Source organism: Sarcophilus harrisii, chromosome 1, assembly GCF_902635505.1.
Source record: "Sarcophilus harrisii chromosome 1, mSarHar1.11, whole genome shotgun sequence".
NCBI lineage: Eukaryota > Metazoa > Chordata > Mammalia > Dasyuromorphia > Dasyuridae > Sarcophilus > Sarcophilus harrisii.
Window position 1 is genome coordinate 565,434,963 of NC_045426.1, and position 24,818 is coordinate 565,459,780.

General features: G+C 32.0%; 1 protein-coding gene across 1 annotated transcript in view; it reads right to left on the minus strand.

Moving 5' to 3' along the window:
* Positions 1-2,495: 2,495 nt before the first annotated feature.
* Positions 2,496-24,818, minus strand: part of RMDN1 (regulator of microtubule dynamics 1) — a 31,161-nt gene continuing 8,838 nt past the window's right edge. The window contains exons 3-10 of the mRNA XM_031946953.1: positions 17,169-17,256; positions 14,628-14,787; positions 14,010-14,099; positions 10,168-10,223; positions 8,763-8,850; positions 5,642-5,672; positions 3,837-3,970; positions 2,496-3,090 (exon numbers count right to left, since the gene is read on the minus strand). Of these exons, the coding sequence (XP_031802813.1) occupies positions 3,040-3,090; positions 3,837-3,970; positions 5,642-5,672; positions 8,763-8,850; positions 10,168-10,223; positions 14,010-14,099; positions 14,628-14,787; positions 17,169-17,256 (698 nt within the window). The 3' untranslated portion in view covers positions 2,496-3,039. The remainder of the gene's footprint in view (positions 3,091-3,836; positions 3,971-5,641; positions 5,673-8,762; positions 8,851-10,167; positions 10,224-14,009; positions 14,100-14,627; positions 14,788-17,168; positions 17,257-24,818) is intronic.

Genomic DNA, 24,818 nt, shown 5'->3' on the forward strand with positions numbered 1-24,818 from the left:
TGTTAAAAAAAATTATACTATTTATCAAAATAAAGCAAAGCATTGTAAAAATAGCTACCTAACAAACTTTTTTGGAACTACTTTTAAGAACTTTCCACATATCTTCCTGTAATGTTCAGGATAGCTTTCTGGAGGATCTAGGGACCAGCCTTGACCTTAATGTAGGAGGCAGGAGAGCCACCAGGAAGAGGGTCAAAGATAGAATGTCTCTCTTCCAGTCCTTCTTAGCCCTTATATACATTATAGCCCTATTACAATTACATCATTACACATAGTGAACTAGAGAACCATTGCATCTCCATACTAAGTAATAAGTATATATGTGAACTAAGACCGATCATCTCATCAATTCCACTAAGTTAACACCTTGTTTCAAGTATACTTCTCCAGAGTTTAGCCAGGGGTCCTCAAACTACAGCCCACGGGCCAGATGCAGCAGCTGAGGACGATTATCCCCCTCACTCAGGGCTATGAAGTTTCTTTATTTAAAGGCCCACAAAACAAAGTTTTTGTTTTTACTGTAGTCCGGCCCTCCAACCCCCTATTTAAAAAGTTTGAGGACCCCTGGTTTAGACCCTCTTTATCTTCCCACCAGGGATTTATTAGATATATAACTACCTTAAGTCTTGGTTTTATCTTCTGACTTCCTTTTCCCTTCTTTCCCACATAGAATTAATTAGTCTAGAAATCCAGTTCTTTCCCTATCTATAATCATGGACACAATCCTCTTAATTCTGAAAACCACCACATTCTATTGACATTATTAGTCCAGACTACTAGCTTGCAAAGAAATATCTTTGCCTTCCCATTCTGGCCCCTTCAATTTTTCCTTTTCACAGCTGTCAGAATAATTTTATCAGAGAGTGGGTCCTGTGGGTCCTATCTATTCAAGAGTCTTGCCTCTAACAGGCAAGGGCACCTAAGTGGTGCAACAGAATGTTGACCTGCAGTCAGGAAGACCAAAGTTCAAATCTGGCCTCAGATAATAGCTATATGTCTCTGGACAAGTCACTTAATCCTGTTTACCTTAATTTCCTCATCTGTAAAATGAGCTGAAGGAAGAAATAGCACTCTTTGCCAAGAAAGCCCCAAATGGTGTCACAGTCAGGTATTCAAATTCCTTCACAATCTGTTGTTACCCCAAATTTCCAGCTTCTCTTTTATTCCCATCCTACACTTCATGCTTTAGCCAAATTAAATATTGCATTATCCTCTGTTGTTTTATATAAGTATGGATCCAGTTATAATCTTGTTTTCTTACCTCTCTTTTAGCTTGGAGTGGGGGGGGGGGGGGACCACCATTCCATAACCTAGAGGAGAAAATACCACTTTCTGTAATGATTTCCCCTTTTACTAACAGGTGTCCCCTTTGATCCTCACCTATGACTGTTCTTGGTCCTCATATATCACAGTTCTTGAATGCCCTTATGTAATAGTTATTATATTTGGTACTTGTTAACACTACACAACTGTTGGCTTTTTGTATTTCTCCTAGACCACAACTGAAAACTGTCCAATAACAAAGCATGTATGTAGTAACGTTTATTAGAATTAACAAAGGCTTGAGATGCATGTGTACCTAACACCATTACTAGATCATAAACTACAATTATCCCTTCCATATTGCAAGGGTGCAACACCTCCATGATCTGGAAAATTCACAAAGTTTTTTGGTCCTCCCTTTATACCAGAGAAGTTTGAACTTTTATGGGGTGTTTGGAGTGTCATATTGTAAAATTTGGGCTAAGTATTTGATCATAGGCTATATGTCTGTTGATTTTTAAGTAAAAAATATTAGCATTTATCTGTCATCTATTGGCTTTCATGTTCTTTTCAAAAACTTATTTTAACTTTAAAAGAGAAACAATATTTATGAAATTAAAAGATAAAACATGTTGATCTTATACAACATTGGACTATATTTTATACATTCCTGAGTTTCTAAACTTTCTGTATCCTCTGTTGGTCTTTGCATGTAGCCTGTAGCTTCTACAAAATTCCCATTTCATTTTTCATGTTGACCTGCAGTGTACCGAAACTGTGATGGGGAAAGTTGCAATGTGGAAAGAATCATTTTATAAAAGGATAGGTAAAATGGTATAGGATAGGTATAACTTTGTATTTAACCTAGTACTAATTACAGTAGTTTGCATACAGTAGGTAATCAAAGTGTCTGTTGAAGTATTGAATTGTTCAATAAACTACTGGAGGTTCAGGAATCCTGGTTTCTAATTATGAGTTCTGCTAACCCATATTTTACAAAAATAAGTGGCAGCTATGTTATATTAAATGTTAGTAGGTTAAAATGACATGTGTTTAGACAGCTGCCTTTTTGGAATTTGATACAGCAGTTCAGGTTTGTACCAAATTCAATTATCTTTTCCATTTCCTCCAAGTAAGGCAGTTAATAAATTCTTTTAATTTCTCCTGTTGTTTGTACAGATAAAGAACAGCTATGGAATTAAAGTATAATTCTACTCGATGAGAAATAAGAATTCAGTCTTATCCAATGAAACTTGATTTATTAATGGTCAATCTGTTGAATAATTACACAATTAAGATTATATACACTTAAAATGGTAGAGACAGGTAAAATTGTCAGCACTGGTTAATACTGATTGACAAAAGTCCTGACCATCAAAAGCACCACTTCAGTTGAAATCAGTGCTGAGCAGTAGGCACTTAATAAATGTTTACCATTATTTTTAAGACCTTGTTTTGCTTAATTGATTATATGCCAAGCAGCTTCTCATATGCCACTTCTTGCATATTCCCTCCCCCAAAAATTAGGATGGAGTTTCCACTGAAAACAGTTACTTAGACAGTGAGCACTCCCATTCTATCTTAGTACCTTTCCATACAGATTACCCTTCCCATCATCAAGGACTGATTTTTCTATTAAGACTGGAATTTGGAATGCCTACTACTGTCTTGCTCATCAGCTAGTGATACCAGCTAGGCTGGTTGTGTCATGATTAACTCAATGAAAAAACAGTTATTAGAAATATTTCATGTGCTATTTTAATGTGAATCAGGTTCTCAATTCTTGTCACCAACAGACTTGAGCAGCTGAGCAGCTTCTTTTTGTACCTAAAATGAGGAATAGCAACACAACTCAATATTCTGAGCCCAACACTATTCTTTCGTAAATATATCAACATATCAGGTACCTATGTTTCCTTTGTAAGGAAGCTCCTTCTATCAACACAGATCATAACTAGTTTTATATATGCAATTGACAAGTTCACAGAATTTCCTCAGATTGAGTGATTTGTCCATAGTCAACAATATGTGAACCTCAACCTTCTTCACTTCAACAGTCTACATACTTTTATGTCCTGCCTCTTTTAATTCTTTCACAAATGAAAATTAATTAAATTTATAACAATGGCCAGCATATTCTAAAAGTTCCCATACCTACAAAATATTTTATTCTGTCTCCTGATAATGAATAAATACAACTCTTTCAAAAAACTTTATAGCAGTATATGGCTATGATACCTCATTTATACTGATACTAGCTATTCCTTTAGTAAAGTAGGATGCTAAATAATGAAATTATCCTATATTATGTCGTCATTCTTTTTTTGTTAAATTATGTTCAGTCATAACAACTAAGGATTTTTCATATAGAAACAAGAGTGAAAAAGGTCATCAAATATAAATTTTGAAAAAACTACTATTGATATTTAATCAGATTCATGATTTTTAAAAAAAGATATGGTTTAGTTCTAATTGATTCAATTATTGCTAATACCTGGTGTGTATAATTAGCTCCAACTTAGTCATGTGTACATTTTCTTTTTTTTCCCAAAGTCAGCTTTTTAGCTTTTTACCTGCTTATCCTCCTCAGTGTGTGCTGGGTAGTCCTTGGCTTTCAATAACCAGAAGGCAGCAAGTTTTTTGTTGTTTAACTTCAGATAAGACTTTCCCAAGAAAAGCAAATTTTTGCTGTAAAAGTTCGGGTGCACTGAACACAAAAAAGAAGACATTCACTTCAGTTTGTAAGCAGTTACAGTTCTGATTTGTAAAGACTGAATTTTCTGTCTAAATTTCGTGAACAGGCTAATGACTTTCATATGCAAGAAGCATAATGCTATAGTGTTTTTTTTTTTATTCAAATGTTCACATCAAATAAATTATTGGGGAAATTATAATTTTGGCCAAAATATCCATATCAACTTTGTTAGAAAGGTTGTGACTAAATGAGATAATATAGTATGTGAAATAAAGCAAACCAAAGTCTGAGTTCTTCCTAGTACTTCTAAGATGACTACCACTGAGGCCCAAATAGTTTTGAGTATGACAAGAGAGGAGTTTTATTATTCCTAGTCTCTCATCTTTTTGTTCTGAGAATATGCCATTTTCAGGGTAAATATTACAGACATAATTTCAGCTGCTGCAGTGGTTAGAAAGGAAAGATTATATAAGTTCAAAGAAGTACAAATAAGTAAACAAAAAACTTAAGGCAGTTAAAACATTGTTTTAGGATACAGATTATGACAAAGCTGAAACCAATACAAGTTTCCTGGTTCCCAGTCTATTGTCCTTCCAAATACTTAACACTAGCTCTGGTGTACATCAACATGTTATACTAAGTGATAACAAACAAGATGAGCATTATACAGTTTTTCTTTTATTGGAGCTATCATTCATGAACATTCACACTTGCCCAGTCTAAGCTTTATTTCTTGATTTGAAACTCATGTTCAAAGTACTAAGCTTACTCATTGTAACCCTGAATTCTTTATTACATGAACAACTTACTAAGTTTCCCCTCTGTGTTGCTATATAATCCTTTTAATAATGAATTTTTAAACTAGACTCAAAACTAACCTCTAGAAGTAAATCTACAATTGAGCTCATTTATTCTAAACTGTTTGAGTGATCTGGAACTCTGGAACTACACCTATCTTAATATACATTTCCATGTAAAAGATTCTTAAGTTTGTGGTTAATATGTTGTATGTTCCACTGTGGTAAAATGTTATCATTAGAATAATATGTCCATCGAAGTCTGTTGTAATTTTACAACTAATTCTCTTCATTGGTTTTACAGTACAACATAATCTCCTAGAAAGCAGAGATTGTTTGGTTTTTGTCTTTATATTTCTAGAACTTAACACGTCTTGATTGACAGTAGGTTTTTAGTAAATGTTTAATTGAATTTTAAATAAAATTTTAATACTGTTCTTTCAAAAAGAAATTAGCATTGCTTCAATTGGAAAAATACTAACCAGGAAGCCAGAAGACGTAATTTCTGTTATCAACTCTGCATCTGACTTACATAAATAAGGACATTTTTGAACCTTTATTTCCTCATTTGTAAAATGAGAAATTGGAAATGATGACATTTAAGTACCTTCCAGCTTCAAAATTCCTGATTCTTAAAATTCAGTAGATGGATGTTTTTCATACAAGTCTTCATTGAATTTACTGAGTTTAACTTTAAAGTCATAAAACATTTTAAACAAAAACAATTAGTAGAATGTATCAAATATGGTCAATGAGTTTTTAAAGAAATCACTACTTAAATTTTAACATACTGCCATAATTTTAAACATGTTATGTTTAAAAGTTTAACATATATAATTTGTATATGTGTGTGTGAGTATAGGTGGTACTTGATCAAAAATGTTACCTTGTTCTGCCATCTGAAAGTACTTTAGAGCCTGTTAAAGAAAAAAAAATATTTATGGAGAAAAACATTCTATAGAAAGTTGTTCTAAAAGTACTCATCATTAAAATCTGTGTTTCTGTTCTTAGAGCAATGAAACAGTTTCAGTTCCAAATTGTCTTTTCTCCCTCTCTCCTGCTCTTTCCCTTACCCCCCCCCCCCCATACAAATTGAGAAGACAAGAAATGATACCTATTATAATATGAAGTCACATAAAATACATTTCTACAGTCATGTTCCGGGGTGGAGAAGTGCCATGTACAGATTAGAAAAAATGGTACACTTTTTTAAAATTCCCATTCGACATTCTCCAGGAATCTATTATATAACTTTCCTAAAAATCTCATTCATCTCCTTAATTTCTTTCTTGTTCTTGTTACAGTTTTATTTATCTAAGTCTGAGAGGAGTGAATTGAGCTTCTCCACTATTACAGTTTTACTATCCAATTTTTCCTATATTCAAAATTTTAACTTTCCTTCAAGAATATAGATACTATACTATTAATACACATATGTTCAATACTGATAAGAATTCATTGTCTATGGCACCTTTTAGTAAAATACAGTTTCTCTGATTAATCTTTTTAATAAGATCTATTTTAGATTTTTGCTTTGCCTGAGATCATCTTTACCCCTTGCCTTTTCTACTTCAGCTAGCTAGCCTTTTATTTTAACTCTGTTTTTCTTTTGCAAGTGGATCTCTTTTAAACAACATATTGTTATATTCTGGTTTCTAATCCTTTCTCTTATCCTCTTGTGTTTTATGGGTGCATTCATAACCATTCACATTCAGTTATGGCTGCTGTTTATTTCCCTCCATAATATTCTCTTCTATTTATTCTTTTCTTTTTTTTCAACTGGTCTCCTCCTCAGAAATCTGTTTTGCTTTTGATCACTGCCCTTTCTTTTTGCCATCCCATATTTGCTTCTCTTAGCCCCTTCCCCTCCTACTTTTCTGCTGGGTAAGATGAATTTCCATACTTTGTGTCTGTATACATATATGTATTATAAAAGTATGTGTATGTATAATATTTTTTCTTTCCTCTTTGAACAAGTTTAATTGTATGTAAGTGGTGTATGTAAGTTTCAAGCACTGTCTACTCCTCACTCCCCCATTTTCCCCTTCACTATAAAAATTCTTATGTGAGGGACAGCTAAGTGGTACAATGGATAGAGCACCAGCCCTTGAGTCAGAAGGATGTGAGTTCAAATGTAGCCTCAAACACTTAACACTTCTTAGCTGTGTGACCCTAAGCAAGTCACTTAACCCCAATTACCTTGCCCCCCCAAAAAAAAAAATTCTTCTGTGTATATCTTTTTTATGTGAGATAATTTCTGCCATTTTACTCCCTATCCCATTTCTCAGTGCATCCCTCCTCACCCTTTTCACCCTTTCATTTTTCTTTTAAACCATCCCAGCATAACAAATTCACAACCACACCTTCTGTCAAAGTTCTGTATCACCGTACAGGAATGTAATTAATTTAACCTTATTGAAACCCTTACATTTTCTTTATCTTGTTTTCCTTTTAGTATTTCTCTTGAATCTTGTGTTTAAATGTTAAACTTTCTATTCAGCTTTTGTCTTTCCATTAGGAATTCTTGAAAGTCCTCTATTTCATTAAATATCCATTCTTCCTCCTGTAGATTTATCCTCACTTTTGCTGAGTAGATTCTTCTCTGTTGTAATCATAACTTCTTTATTTTCTGGGATATCAATATTATAAGCTTTTTGCTGCTAAATTTTACATGATTCTGGCTGTGATTCCACAGTGGCTGAACTTTTTTTTTCCTGGCTGCTTACAATATTTTCTCCCCAATCTGGGAGCTCTAAAACATTCTGAGTTTTTATTTTGGAATCTTTTTCAGGAGATGAAAAAGAGGATTCTTTGAATTTTATTTCTCTCTCTAGTCCTAAACTTTCCTTTATAATTTCTTGAAATATGTCTAAACTCTTGTTGGATCATGATTTTTAGGTAGTGCAATAATTCTTTAATTCTCACTCCTTAATATATTTTCTAAATCAATTATTCTTTCTATATGATCTCACATTTTCAATTTTTTCATTCACTTCACTTTATTATTTCTTGATATCTCATGGAGTCATTGGCTTCCATTTGACCAATTTTAATTTTTAAGGAATTTTTTTTCAATGAGGTTTTGTATCTCTTTTGCCATTTGGTCAATTCTAATTTTTAAGGTATTATTTTATTCAGGATTTTTGTGCTTTTTACCAAGCTATTATTCTCTCTTCATAATTTTCTTGCATTGTTCTCAATTCTTTTGCCAAATTTTCCTCTACCATTCTTACTTGATTCTTAATTTTTTTTAATCTTAAATTTTTTTTTCTTAAGCTTATCTAGAAATCCTTGTTGGACTTATGTCCAATCTGCATTTTTCTTCAAAAACTATGCTTGTAAAGGTTTTTCAAGTTATCATCTTTTTCCATGTTTGTGTCTTGAGCTTCCCTGGTTGCCACAGTAGCTTTGTATGATCAAGTTTTTTTTTTTTTTTTGGTCATTTTCTCATTTTTCCATCTTATTTTTTAACTTTGGACTTTATATTAGAATTGGGTTCTGTTCACCTCAGGCATAGAAGGATATCTGGCCTGATCTGACTTTTATATCTAGCTACTTTCACAATTAAGTCTGTAGTTTTTGGTGCTTAAGGTGATATGATATCATTTGGGGAAAGCTCTGGTCACTGCCCTCCTATTCTGTGCTCTGACCCTTAACTAGGTAGGGTTCTACCTAATGATTGCAATTATTATTCTCTGCCTTTGAATTATAAACCAAATCCAGATAAAATCCCTGCTCCCTTAAAACTACAACTATTCCTCTCCACACTGGAACTACAACCCAGAATTATGTAATGATCAACAGAATTGCCAAATGGTGTCTGATCCTATAACTAACTCTGCCTGTATCTGAGTATGATGTAGTGAGTATTCTTTTTCACATATGACTATGAGTTGGTGGTCTCTGAAGCTCGATTCAACTCTGATGTTATGTGATTTTCTGAATTATGTATATTCTAGAATGAAGAATTCCATAGTAAATGAAGTAAACAAAAAACACTACATTACCTCTTCATATGTGGAAGTGGGAGGAGTTGCAAACAACACTTTAGCAATATTTCTTTGGTACCAAGGCAATTCAGCAAATGAATAACACCTAGAGAGGAAAAATAAAATCAAAAAGTAAATAAACAACTTTAGCAATCATTTTTGCCCCAGAAGCTAATGTATCCTAAAGATTACAATATAAAGTAAATTTTTTCCCCCTCAAATATTAAATGATTTGTTTCATCTTCTATTATTCTTCCCACACTTCTGTTAAGTTAACACTGGTGTAGATGTAAAAGTATTGAGCACACACAACAATGGACCAAAATCAACTATAAGGTCCTTTTGCTATCTTTCATAATAAGAAAATAAATGATAGTATACAGTCTTTACCCTTGTTGTGAATTGTGGGAGAAGGATATGAAATTTTTGAGAGAAAATACTAAAAATAAACCAAGTGGTCAAGTTAAAACAAAAATGCAAGGAAGCATAAACAATAAATGTCAACAAAAGATTGATATATCACTGGATTTGCTGGATGAATATAGTAAGGAATCAAGGATAACTTTGAAGTAATAAGCCTAATGGACTGGAAAGATGATGGTACCTTTAATATAAACGTTCAGAAAGCAATTGCAATGTAGGACTAGAATTCAGGACAGATGTAAAGGCTGAATATATAAATCTAAGAATCATTTGCATAGAAATAAATAAACACCTGGAAAACCAACAAGGTGACCTAGTGAAAGAACAGAAAGAAAAGGGTGCTCAGAATTATGGTTTGGGAATATATTCACATTAAAGAAGCATGATATAGATAATGAGGAAGCAAAAGAGACTAAAAATTAGTATTCAACCAGGTAAGAGAACCAAACAGAGTAGTATCACAAAAACTCAGAGGAGACAGTATCCAGGAAAAGAGGCCTTTAAGTATGAGAAATGAGAAAACGATTAGCAGATTTGGCAATTAACAGATGAATGAGATTGGAAAACAGACTGCCAAGGATTGAGAAGTAAGCAAAAGACCAAATAAAGTCAAATATTTTTGGAATTTGGCGGTGAGAAAGATGAGAGATAAGACAATTGATAGAAGGAAATGGGAGACTACAGTGAGAATTTCTCAAGGATAGGGAAGATTAAAGTTTGTTTATAGGGAAGAAATGAATTGAAAGGAAGAAATCTAAGATTAGAGAGGAGGAAGAATGATTATGGAAACAATTTGCTGTAGAAGACAAAAGGAAAGCACATTATTTTATAACCAAGTTTAGAATATTTCTTAATGATGTTTCTCCAGGAACTAACTTAAACTAACTTATACATACTGAATCTTTTTTTAAGCACTTTCAAATTATGTTTTTGATATACTTCAGAAAAAGGAATTTGTTTATAAAATACACCAAAAGTTTCTTTAAATAAAAAAGCTTACCAAACACCAATAAGGTGAATTGAAGTGGCATCTTTAGGATTCAGTTCAATTGCTTTCTAGAAAGAAACAAGAATAATATCAATTAAAATTTATTTCGGAATATCTATTACATTTTATAAATATTGTTTCATAAGTCATAAAAAGTGCATAATTAAGAACTAGCAAAAAAAAAGTTATAGATCCTCTTTGGGAACTGAAACTTTCTCTCTCATTGATAATTTGAATTGAATCTACAATATTCATTTAAATATATAATATTAACATTTAAATATAAATAATTAACAATATTTAGTAATATTAATTATTTAACTGTAAATAATGTTAACAATATATAAATAGTGACTACATGCTTTCATGCCTGAAGCTCAGAAACTGATGGATTGAGGCTTGCTAGGTAAGATAATAAACACAATCAGTCTAGGAGAAGACACTTCTATGTCTTTAGCTATCCCTCTTTGCCTGTAATCATCTTTTCTGTTGTTAAAATGTAAGAACAAAAGAAAACCTTCTGAAGTTGCAAAGTATTCTTTTCCATTCATAGATTAATTTATAGAACTATGAGGTGCTATAGGAGAAAGAGCATACTGAAAAGAATCAGAATTGTGCTTGAATACCATTTCTGCTATTAAGCTGTGTGACAATTCAAATCCAATCAATAAACACTTATTAAGATCTATATATGAACAAGATACTATGCTAGGTGCCAGAGATATAAAGGAAAAAAATGAAACAATAAATGAATACTATGCTAGGCCCCATGATAGATGGGGTTACAAGACAAAGATGAAATAATTCCTATTTGTAAGAAACTTACCTTCTAATACAGGAAACAATAAGTACACTAACAAATATTTCATTTTATATCATACATATTATGAAATATGTATATAATGTACTGCTATTCAGTTGTTTTTCAGTTGTGTCTGACTCTTCATAACCCCACTTGGGATGTTCTTGACAAAGATAATGACATGGTTTGCTGTTTCCTTCTCTGACTCATTTTACAGATGAGTAAACTGAGGCAGAGTTAGATGACTTGCCTAGGATCACACAGCTAGTAAGTGTCTGAGGCTGGATCTGAACTCAGGAAGATGAGTCTTCCAGACTTGAGGTCCAGGGTTTAAGTGTACTGTGTTATCCAGAAATCTGGATGTATATAATATATATACATACACATATTTGTAATATATAGAATGTATTACACCATACATATGTATAAATGTACATATGTACATCATATATATGTAAAAGGAAGTTTGGGAGAGAGAGCATGAGCAGAGTTGGAAGGTATCAGAAAAACACTCACATATTAAATGGTATTTGAGTGTGGTTTTTCTGTTTTGTTTTGTTTTTTTTGCTGAGGCAATTGGAGTTAAGTGATTTGCCCAGGGTCACACAGCTAGGAAGTATTAAGTGTCTAAGGCCAGATTTGAACTCAGGTCTTCCTGACTTTAGGGCTGGGGCTCTATCCACTGTACCACCTAGTGGCCCCGAGTGTGTCTTAAAGAAAGGAACTCTGAGTCAGAGAATCCACTTATAAATAAATAATAATTTTCTAAATTTAGTAAATACATCAATATATTTTAATAAATCTATTTTTATTCATTAGATTTGCTTAAATTAGTATACAGATGCTATCCCATAAACAGAGTAATTACAATCATCAAACTGAATTAAAAGGCCCTTTTGGTATCATTTTATCCAAACTTCTTGTTTTTTAGATGAAGAAACTGAGGTTCAGAAGAATGAATGACTTGGTCAAGGCCATAAAGCAAATAAATAATAAAGACATAATCTAATGCCAGATCCTTTAAATCCATATTCAGTACTTTTATCCACATGCTATCTCACTTTAAAAAGTAAGCTAAATCAGTATTTATTAGTAGAAGACCTGCTTTAATAAATGGTCAAGGTTGAAAACAGAGGCTAAATAATGGTAATGAACTATTTACAGTCATTACTTATTTCTAAAATATGTATAATATGTCTGTTCTATTAAGCAGATAAGTAATCTCTTCATAAACTTGCTTACAAAATTCATTTGCTCAAGACTAATTCTAAAAGAGCAAATACAATTGTTGAGGGCTATTTTCCTTTTTTACTTAAATATATTCTCCATTGGTTTCTGTCTCATAACTCTTCTATTCTAATCCATCCTGAAAAAGCAGAAGTTTTGTAAAAGAAGGAACATGGTGAGATGATTATTGGGAGGGATTGATTGTTGTAGGCTTAGATTCCACAAGCTCAGGTAAAAGCTTATCTAACAGAGTTGAAGGGCCTGGAGATAGACTCTGAATTTCGGGAGGAATTGAGATGATCAGGGCATAAGGCCAAAATAGAAATGGCTGGGAAATGTCATAAAGGCTTAATGAATATTTGTTGAGTGACTGGTACAGCACTTAAGATTCATGAAGCTTTTTACAGATTGTCATTAGATTAGAGATTGGGAAACTGAGGCTTAGGGCAAATATATTCTATTTAGATGTACAAGGCCCCCCAAAATAGTGGATAATGTGTACATATATTTATGTGCACATATGTATATATGTATGTTTGTATATATAAATGCACAAAAATACGGATACGTATTATCTGAGTCTATTCCTTTCCCACATACATATATATACATATATGCATGTATATATCATGTGAGTATGAGTTTCTTCCTCTCTCCCAAAATAAGATTCATAGATGTGTACATACTTCAGTGATACTTTAAAATAGTGATACTTTTGTCAGTGTGAGCACTCACTCTTAGTTATACTGAAACTTATCCATGCTGCTTTCTTATTTTTATAAATTTAATTTTTGACCCATTTTAGGCAAAGTTTTGTTCATATAACATATATGGCATATAAGATGAATAAAACAAGGATCTTTTCACCATTATCCTTGGCTCCAGTAGAGAAAATTAGATGTGGATAAGCATCTAATACAATACAATAGAAGTCAGTGTAAGATTAAGAAATAAACCAGTGGTACTTTCATGCTTTCTTGTCCCAAAAAGTCTGTGATCTTCCTGATATAGTTATTTCCCACAATGATGCAGGTTGTAATCCATTTGTGCCTTACCAGCCTGTGTGGCTGTTCACCCATAAATTCACTAAAGAGAGCCCATTCATTGTATTGGAGTGAGGATAAGAGCTGAATCTTCTTTCTCTCTGACATTTTGGGAAAACATGAGCTATTTATGGTTATCCCTATACGGCATATCAAAGTCTAGAAAATAGGCGTGCTATGTCCATTTAGTTTTTTCCTGTGGAGATAATTATCCCAAACTGTTTTCATGCTTCATGATTCATTTAGGAAGCTCCAAAATCTTGCAGGCCTTAATACAATTAATACACTCCAAGAGGAGTGCCTGGAGGACCCTTAATAACAATAGGAATATCTTTTTTTATTTATAACATATTGGACTTCATCCATTAAGGTCAAGCATCTTTGGAGAATACAGATCTCCTTTATTTCATGCTTTGCTTGATATTAATGATTGGAGTATATATAACAATGGATTTTTATCTGTTGTTATGTCTTTCAGGGTATTTTGCATGATTCTTCCATATAAAATTTATTAGAGGAGCGTTCTAAAAATAGAATTTTTGCTTAAATACAAAAAAAAACTTAAAAAAAAAAACAACTAACAAACATTGTGAGGTTTTGCATACAAAATATAAAATAATCTAGGGATGTACCAACAACTTGGGAGAGTCCTGAACTATGTGTGTATATATTATCCAGCCAGACCTACAGAAGAAATTGACAGTTTTGTGGAAAACTAAGCTGGAAAATGAAGAAAAGAAACCCAATGTAGTTTTCACATTAATAATTAAAATCAACAATACCTCAAAATGTTCCTTGATAATTAAGGCATTTCCAATTTTAACCTTGATACCTTCATAATCCCCAACATCGCTGATACAGATAGCATACCACTACAAATAAAAAAAAAGAAAGAAAGAAAACAAGTGGAAGTATAGCTTTAGAAAAACTATTTTTGACCTAATGGTTCAAAATTTAGTCCTCAAAAAACATTTCACTTCAAGGACAGAGTCCTTCTTATATTGAATCCTTTTTCTCATCTGTTTATTTCTATAATTAGATACTTTGGAAACTCCATAGCAGCTCATCCCTGCTTATGATTAATAAGGAGTTACCTTCTTAGATTTTGTTCTGAGTAATAGAACTCTAGATGATTATCTTTTAGTTTCATAGAATTTAACTCCTCTTTAGAATAGATTTACTTCTCATTATAACATTCATTCTCTCATTAGTTATTAACTCACTAGAATTGATTTCCCTTGTAGGAAATATACTCATCCAATGGCACATGAATTGAGAGGCCTCTGTGATTCTTTGGTTTATGAGAAAAGGCCAAATGACCATCCTTTTATTAATTATTCACCAGCCATAATTAATTATCTCTCGAATTTTTCATATATCACACATTCTAGATATCTTACCTTGTGAGCTGCAGAACTTGATTCATTTTTTTCAAGTGCTTTTTTTGCATATGCAAAAGCTTCATATACCAGCCGTTTCTTATCTTCTGCAGAGGTAGTACTAAGTTGAGATATATCTCGGGATGCCCGTGCCAGACGCCATAGCAACTCTGCATCCTCACTAGATTTGAAATATATTATGGAACCTCACATATTCATTTATCTTCTATGATTAGAGTTCATTACCATAAATCAATTCTGTCCCTCAGCTCAGTTACTTAAGTAGTATAAATATGCTGCAAGTATATAACACTTTTTGAAGAATATTATCAGAACTGAATTCACAAAGCACCTCCATAATTTATTCTTTAAACTTACTCACATTTTTGAAAAACATTTTATTAAATTTGTGAATCCAATCAATAGTCTATAAAAAGTTTGCCCAATAAAATCTATTATCAACCTAATCACAAAATACAGTCTATTTATAACTTAACAAACTGGTGCTTAATTTTCAGAGGCAATATTAGGTAAAAGATTACACTATTTCCTATGAAATAACTATAAATTCACAAACTAGAAACTATAAATGAAAGAATTTGAGAAAATGAAGGATAATTTAGTTCAATACTTTATAATATTAACCTTTTTATTTATAACATTTTATTTTGTATTTTTGTATAATTCAAGGACTCTGCCATAATTTTTTTTTTTTTTTTTGCTGAGGCAATTGGATTAAGTGAGTGACTTGCCCAGGGTCACACAGCTAGGATGTGTTAAGTGTCTGAGGCCAGATTTGAACTCAGGTCTTCCTGACTTCAGGACTGATGTGCAATCTACTGTGCTATCTAGCTTCCGTGGCATAAACTTTTTTATAATAGTATTAGTCAGTTATATTATTATTGAGGTAAATAATCTAGCTAATCAGGCTACTACTATTTGTTGATGATGATGAAATCTTCCAGAAGGAACTATAACTTTATCTAAAGTAAATATTAACTTACTTACTTTTAAAGAAATAATAGCTTCATTTCAAGCAAATGGGAATTACTTTTTTTTTTAAGAAAAGCAAACAAAAACAAATTCTTCTATTTGCTTTTTTAAAATATATTGCACAATACCCTTTGATCCAGCAGTGTTACTACTGGGATTATATCCCAAAGAGATTATAAAGAAGGGAAAGGGACCTGTATGTGCACGAATGTTTGTGGCAGCCCTTTTTGTAGTGGCTAGAAACTGGAAACTGAATGGATGTCCATCAGTTGGAGAATGGCTGAATAAATTGTGGTATATGAAAATTATGGAATATTACTGTTCTGTAAGAAATGACCAACAGGATGATTTCAGAAAGGCCTGGAGAGACTTACACGAACTGATGCTAAGTGAAATGAGCAGGACCAGGAGATCATTATATACTTCAACAACAATACTAGATGATGACCAGTCCTGATGGATCAGGCCATCCAGCAACGGAGATCAACCAAATCATTTCTAATGGAGCAGTAATGAACTGAACTAGCTATACCCAGAAAAAGAACTCTGGGAGATGACTAAAAACCATTACATTGAATTCCCAATCCCTATATTTATACACACCTGCATCTTTGATTTCCTTCACAAGCTAATTGTACAATAATTCAGAGTCTGATTCTTTTTGTACAGCAAAATAATGTTTTGGTCATGTATACTTATTGTGTATCTAAGTTATATTTTAATATATTTAACATCTACTGGTCATCCTGCCATTTAGGGGAGGGGGTGGGGGTGGGGGGTAAGAGGTAAAAAATTGGAACAAGAGGTTTGGCAATTGTTAATGCTGTAAAGTTACCCATGTATATATCCTGTAAATAAAAGGCTATTAAATAAAAAAATAAATAAATAAATAAAAATAAAAATAAAAATAAAAAAAATATATTGCACAACATTGTGAACTCTTAAACTTTGAAATCAGTTTGTATGATGAATAGGAATAATGACATTTCGACTTATAAACAGATTCAGCAGAATAACAACTTTCTATAAACTAAAGATAATCAGGCAAATATAGCAATTTAGCTTCAAAGATATCTTCTTTTTTAAGAAAGTATCCATGATCACTTTAAACTCTGACTAGCCTATTACTTCCTAAATGACTTCTCTATCTCTCAGGATAACAAAACCCTCACCTCAAAGGTCTTTTCCTCCAGTGACTAAGTATTTACACTATCCATGCTTACAGTCAAGATTTCCAGGATAATTTCCCAAACAAACTCTCCTTTTCATCTCCTTTTCAGATGTATTCCCTTTTTAGAATAAAGTAAACTACCTAAAGGTAGGGACTGGCTTTCTTTTTGCTTGCATTTGTATTCCCCAACACCTAGCATGCTTTTTTTATCTATGTAAGATAGAGATACCACACCATGAACTAAGCTTCCAACCATATAAAAAAATTAGCTGATTTGAAATATATGATACAATAGTCATTAAGAAACTCCCCCAAATTCAAAGAATCATTTTACTTGTCAAAAGGCAACCTGTGAAAAAAAGATACAAGTCAGTCAAAAAACTTGGGCTACTACATACCTTTGTTTGTATTGGGTTAACAAGTGATAAAGCTTTTCTATTTCTCCACTGCCATAAAGGTAATCTGCTTGTTCAAGGATTTCGTTAACTTCACAGCACGTGAGGGAAGAGAGACAATAGTTTTAGCTAAATTAAAGACACTAACAGTTATATCTAATAAGAAACATCCACATATATACTACATATATATTTGTATCAATCATAGACATGGATATCCATTTATCTGTATCTGTGTATAAATATCCATATATTTACAACTATATGTAGATATCCACATATCTATACCTATACAAATATATACAAATACAGCAATATATAGAACTCCAAAACTTAATAAATTTGATTATTACACATTGTCATCTAAAAGCTAAAATCAGATTTCATTCTTCTTTGGCTTCTGAGAGAAAACCAAAAGGCCATCCTTTTATTAATCAATTAATAATTAAGACAAAAACATACTAATATTCTATCAAACAATATACCAGAAAAGACTTTAAAATGTGATGATAATGAAACTCAACCTAATGAGAGTCAGTAACAATAATGAAAATTAATCTATGCTACCTTCAGACTTTTCTACTCTTATAATTATGATCATTGTTGATAACTCCCACTCTGATAAAATACAGAATGGTATCAGAATAATGCTTTTTTACATCATGTTAGCATGACTAATATCCATAAAGAGAAAACAAATGAAAGATGAAAACAGCCCTGAACTATAATATAAAATGATCTAAGTAATAAAGAAGCCCAATATGTAATGAAAAACCAGTTAGTATACAAAATAGAAAACCAAGAGAGGGAGTTTTAGAAAAGAAGAGGGCAAAAATAAAACACATAAAGAATTGACAAAATAAATTGATCATAAAAATCATAAGAATATGATTTGTAATTATGTCTGTCTATAAAAATGAAGTGTGAAATCAGGCTACTTGTCTTATGTATCTAGTGTTGAACTGTACCTTAATGGTCTAACATGACATAGAAACTCTTTATATAGAAATTTTACTGTTTTTATTTAAGCTAAATGAAGCTAAAAGCAAGCCAAATACAGAAGGAAAAGAAAAGTTCTCCTATAAAGACTTTAAGATGGCTTTTAAAAATAATTTCATCATCCTTTATAGACTAATATAAAGATACTGACCTTCAGTTAATAGGATGTATGTTTGAAATAATTTTTCCAGCAGTCAAAATGGTAAATTTCTAAATTATTAAACCATATCATCCAATTCCAATATGACCAAAAAAATTTTTTTTCTAGCATTGTTTAAATCTAAAGTGATTAACCAAGTAAACTGTGGTCAAGTAACTGAATGAAGCTAACTAAACCAATTCAACAAGCATTTATCAAGTGTCTTCTGTATGCAAAATATTCTGGGAATATAAAGAGAAAAAATATCCTATAAGGGAATTAAACATTTACTTTTTTAGTCATACTCTCATAAAACAAAGTAGGAAGCCAGATGTAATTTTAAAAGTCCCAAATTTTATATTGCTTTGAACCTATCACTGGAAGGACAGTTTTTGAAAAGCAACAAAACACTATTTTACCATGAACTAAGGCTCTTTGTTTCTGTAAGAATGTATGCTAACCAAAATCTCCACGTGACCAAAACTGACTTTAATCAGATTTCTCCCTAAATCCATTCTTCCTTCAAGTTTTTCTTTTTCTACTAAGGATACTAGAATTCTTCAAGTCACCCTCACCTCCCAAAATCCAGTTTATCAAGTCATGTTGATTCTACCACCATTCCTCAAAAACAAGCTTTTTCTTCCATTTAAATAGCTATCATCAATTTGGAATTTGTCACTTTCCACTTGGACAACTAGAGTAGCTTCTTTAGAGTTCTCTCCCCTTACCAACCAATCTTTTACTGCACTACCAAATTATTTTTCTGAAGCACATACCATGTCTCGTCTCTGCTCAAAAATCTTCAATAGATTCCCAACTGTCTTTTACGAACTACCTAATCTGGCATTCAAGGCCTTTTATAATCTGGCTCCAAAATACCTATCTAGCATTATCACGCATCACTCATATTCATGTGGGCTATAGTCCAAGCCAATGGGATTACTATTACAATTCCCTAAATATATCATTTAATCTCTCACCTCCATACATTTCAACATTGTGCTGAACTGAATCTCCTACTCTTTACCTCTATCAAAGTCCAGGTCAGATGTACCTCATATATAGTCCCTTGTCTCCCTATGTCAACATAGAACACTTGATCTAGATATTTCCTCCCAGCCCTGCTCCTTTCCCCTTCTGTTGCATCATACTTATTTTTGTACAAGTTTTATCTCCATATCTACTAGAATCTATCTTTCCCAGTAGAATGTTTAGCTCCCTGAGAGAAGAGAGTATAATATTTCAGTTTTTTAGTCATCAGCACCTGGTGCAAATGGGCACTGTTTATTGAATTGTTGCAATGAATTAATACAATCTTTTACTTGTGTGCCTATCTTATAAAAAACTATTTAAAGGTACACAAGTGTAAATAAAATTTTCAAGTGTAAATATGTGTATCAATATACACAGATACCTAAATATGCAGATATATACAAATGAATACACACACACACACACACACACACACTCCTATAGGATTTTCCTGAAAACCTTCTTGAGCTCATAGATTCAATGATGAATATTTTTAAAAATCATGTGGCAGACTTAGTTTTAGAAGTTTGCTATTATTATTGTTTATTTTTAATCTGTTTCTCCATCAATCATGCAATTTCAAAAGACTGGGATTTAAGAACACAAATCCTTTTATGATACTAGAGAGCAGTCTTACTATCTCATGTTGAGCAACACTGGAATTCATTATGCTAAATAGGGATCATGTAATATGATGAGTTACTTACTAATCATGTAGAATATTCTGTAATCGTTATTTTCCTGGGCACCATTATACAAGAGAAGGATGATATTTTTTAAAACTTGAGCTATGAATTCCACATTCCACTGACTATGAGGCAATATGCAAAAATTTATGGAGAAATTTAGTCTATTATTTCAATTAATTGTTATATGCACTTTTACTCTATACTCTTAAATCACTAATTTCTAAATTAATTTCTTAAATAATATAATTCAGAATCATGACATAAATGTAGTCTTTTAAAATATCACTTTCAAATTCTAAAAATCTTTTCACAAAAGTCAAAAGTGTATAGTTAATTAAAAAAATAAACTTACTATGGCTCTATAGACTTACATACTATGGTGGGAGCATGTGCACCACTCCACATATCTGCAAATCAGGTGTTTTTTTAAACTTGCTTAATGTTCTGTGCTTTTCCTGAAAATATTTTAAAAATAAGCTACATTACTGACATAAAGAAACCATACTCTAAAAATGGACCAAGCTTCATATAAATTCATTTTAAAACCTAACACAAATAGAGCTTCAGATGTAATTTCACCTATTATATAGTGAAATTCTAGATCTGGTTACAAATCTCAGAGACATCTAAGAGATATTTCTTGAATATTTCCTCAAATTTTTGAAAAAATAAGCCCTAGTCTTTCTATCTGTACATAAACAAGTAAATTGTGGTTATCTCATTTGAGGAGAAAACTGCATTCTTTCTGCCAAAGAACAGATTTCATTCCTGAAGGAATGTTAAATTCTGCTTTGTATACAACTGGCATGGTTCCATAATCACATTTCTGGGGTTGTTACCTAGGTGTGAAGAAGCAGAGTGACAGTGCTCTAAGTTTTTAAATGGCTAATAAGAAAACACAAACTAATGATCCACTGCAGATGCAAGGCTTTACTTCCACATCTAAAATTCAGCAGTTTTGAGAACATGGGTTCCCTAGAAGTTCTAAAGTGAATAAAAACAATAAATACCAGAACCTAATGAAGAAAGTGAAGTGATTCCTAAATAAATGCATTTTTTAAAACGAAAAAAGAGGTTCACCCACAGAAATGAATAGCTCCTCTCTTTTTTTAAGCATTATGTATGCAACTGATTTTGTCTTGGTAGAACAGAAAAGAGTACTGGATTAGGAATACAATGATCTAAATTCTAGCTCACCATTAACTCAATGTTACCTCTCCCAATGTGCTTCTAGTACTAATAGCATATAATTCTACTTTATGTCCCTCTCAGGAGAGCTAATTTTCCTATATCTTAATTATATAATAAAAATGTCATATGGTATTGTATTTGATCCTGGGAACTAAACTTTAAAAGAGATGTTGATAAAATTAGAATAGTTGAAGAGAAGAATGTCCAAAATGATATGATATCTTAAAATCATATCAAATGGGAAATAATTGAAGAAATGAGAGATGTCATAGCTTGGATACTAAATAGTGACAAGACAGTTGTCTTCAAATATTCAAAAATTGTCAGGTAAAACAGTAATTAGGTACATTCTATAAGGGATGTGAGTATCCAATTTAAGAACTTAATAAGTGATTTTAAACAATTAGTTTGAAATATGGAAAATAAATGTTAAAACAGAGGTTACATGACTTGTGAAAGCTGCTGTGCAGATTTCTGCAGAGGGCAAGAGGTGGTGACAATTTCTGTTAATTGTTGGCACCATCTAGTGGCAAAAATCAGCCAATGACTGATTTAAATTGTTTTATTCCTAGGCAAGAGAGTTCACATTAAAACTATCTTAAGTCAAACAATATTTAATTCATTTCTAAAAACTCCATACAAAAGAGTTTAAATTAATCTTGGTAGGTGGACAAAACGCTTTAAATTGACGTGACAAAGCATAAAAAAAGAGATAGAAAGAAATCTTTTTTCTTTATTAAATAAGGAATTGCTCATAGATTATCATGAAATTAGATAATAATTCCCAAAAGATATTAACATTAGGAATCATAAAATAAACACAATGTTGGAGTAAATTACTTTACAATGACTACAGGGAACAAGGAAAAATAATTAAATATTGATTTGTGAAATTTATAGAATTATTGTTTTGAAAAGTAATTAAGATAATCAACAATTATCTATTTTATTTTCTATCTTTAACAATCAAAATTGATGGTTAGCATTATCTCATAGAAAATTAGATATGAATGATCTGACTTCTAGTTAAAGAAAAATAGGATAATTAAATAATAATCATTATTCCAAACAGAATCATTTTCAAAACATTCAAGATATGTTTAAAAGAGACTATAGTAAAATATCAAAAATGATTTTTAAAACACACTGGAGAATATATAAAATTAAAATACATAATACTGTAATTCATTTTATAGAATAATAAAATGTTTATAAATATTACAATATTTTGAAAATCTAAAGATATTAAAATCTTTAACTATGCCATTAGGGAAATTTCTTTTAAAAATATCATTCATATTCATTTAAAAATATATCAATCTTTCATTTAATTTTCAAAATGGTTTATTTGGTTATCTATGCATTCATTATGCTAATATAATTATTTCTAGCCTGGGAATGAGACTGGAGTCACAAAAAGTTAATGTAGTTATAATGAAAAGAGTACTAGTTCTTCTATCAGCCAAACTGAAAAAGAAAAGGTGAACCTTTTAACCTTCTTAGGTTTTAATTTTTTCTTCTGTAAAATGAACATAAAATTCTTAGCTATTTCCCAGGACTGCTAAGAAAAATTAAAGATGACATGATAGAATGGAAAATGCATAGGTGTAAGGACTGAGTTCAAATCCTTTAAGCAAGTTATTTAATCTTTTTTGGCCCTTGATTTCCTCATTTATGAAAATGAACAGATTTGATTTAATAATATCTAAATGATGATATCGTCTTCCTTTCCAGTGCGATTATAGAAGGCTTTCCATTTCTCAAACTGTTCACATATGATATACCAACTCAGACCCCTATACTTGTACTGCTTTCCTTCCTCACTTCCACCTTAGACTATCTAGCTTCTGTTAAAGCTCAATTTGTGTCCCTTTCTACATAAAGAATATCAAATTCTGACAGAAACAAGGCTATTAATCAATTCATAAGGATCCCTGGAGCCCACAAGATGACTTAGTTTTAAAGTATCATGTTATCTATGTTTTATTGTATTTTTAATTTGTTAAATATTTTCCAGTTTCATTTAACTCTGGTGTTAGTGTTACTCAGAAGTGTTGTGGGCTCATGGGGCATGTGTCTGACACTTCTTTTCTATGTGAAGCTTTTATTTTATCCCCTCAGATGTTACTGCTTTCCCTCCCGAGTTATTTTGTATTTGTTATGTGCATATGGGAATGCTATCATGCATTTATGTGTGTATACATTGTCTCCTTAAAATTATTTAAGTTCCCTGAGAGCTGGGACTTTCATTTCTGCCTCTCTCTCCTTAGTACCTCGCACAATCCCTGTCATAAGAGATATTTACTACTTATTGATTGCCTAATCAATCTCTAAGGACCCTTACAACTTTAATGCCTATAGATATGACAATATTGTATACTATTTTTAAAACATCAAGTACTATAAAAATATATTGTTAAATGTTTATTAAAGATTCTAGATTGAATCTATGATATAACAAAGACTGCTCTGGTACTTTAGTGGCACTTTATACTAATAGCAACAGAGAACCACTTAAAAGCATTAAAAAATGGAAAAGCATAATCATATCTGTGCCTTAGGAATTTCAACTGATCAACAAGCATTTATTAAGAACCTACTTCATGCTAGACACTGCAAATATCACTTTGTTGGTTGTATACAAGGTGAATTAGAAAGGGAAGAGACACTGGACAGAAGAAGATCAATTGGGAGGTAAGGAAGGTGATGTACAATACGCTAGCCAAGAGCTCAAAAGTGCCTCACTTGGCTGTGCAAGTTGAGAGGGGAGGAATGGGAAAGGGAGGTAGTACAGTAAAAAAGAACATGAAATCTACACCAGAGGGCCTTGGTTCAAATACCTATGATGTTTGCTCTAGTTGTGTGGCCTTGGCCAAATCCTTTCAACTCTCCAGGTCTCAGTTTACTTACTTGTAAAATGAAGAAATTTAGCTATATGGTCTTTCTTACAGTTCTAATACATCTATGATGCATCTTGTTACACTGACAAGTCTTAGCAAATAAATGGGTGAAACAAGACAGAAACAGAAGGGCTAAGAAAGACTGAGGTTGTAAACCTAGGTGACTAAGATTAGGGTGCAGTAGCCTAAAAAGAAAGGAGCACATCAGGAGAAATGAGTTTAAGTGGAGAATTATGGTAGAGAATTTTAGACACATTGAATTTGAAGGGACAATCAGATGGAGATAAACAACAGGCTATTAGTTATATGGGACTTGATCTCAGGAGAAAGATATATCCATATGAGACATATCTTCATGCAGATGACAGTTAAATGTATGGAAGCTGATCACTAAGGAAGAAGAGCCCAAGACAGAGTCCTATATTACATTCATGCATAGGGAGGGTCAAAGATGATAATTCAACAAAATAGACTGAGAAATCCAAGATAATCATTTTGGCAAACTCCCTTAAATTCCTTAACTACGACAACTTTTAGCAGGACTGTGCTGCAAAACTAATGGATTAGAAGAAAATTACTTCTTCCCTTTCCTATCTACCCTATGTAGGTAGGTTTCATGAATGACAGAAAATAAGGGGCATGGCTAATTAATCAATTAAAAAAACATGAATATTCAAAAGTTTATTATGGCTATGTCTAAAAT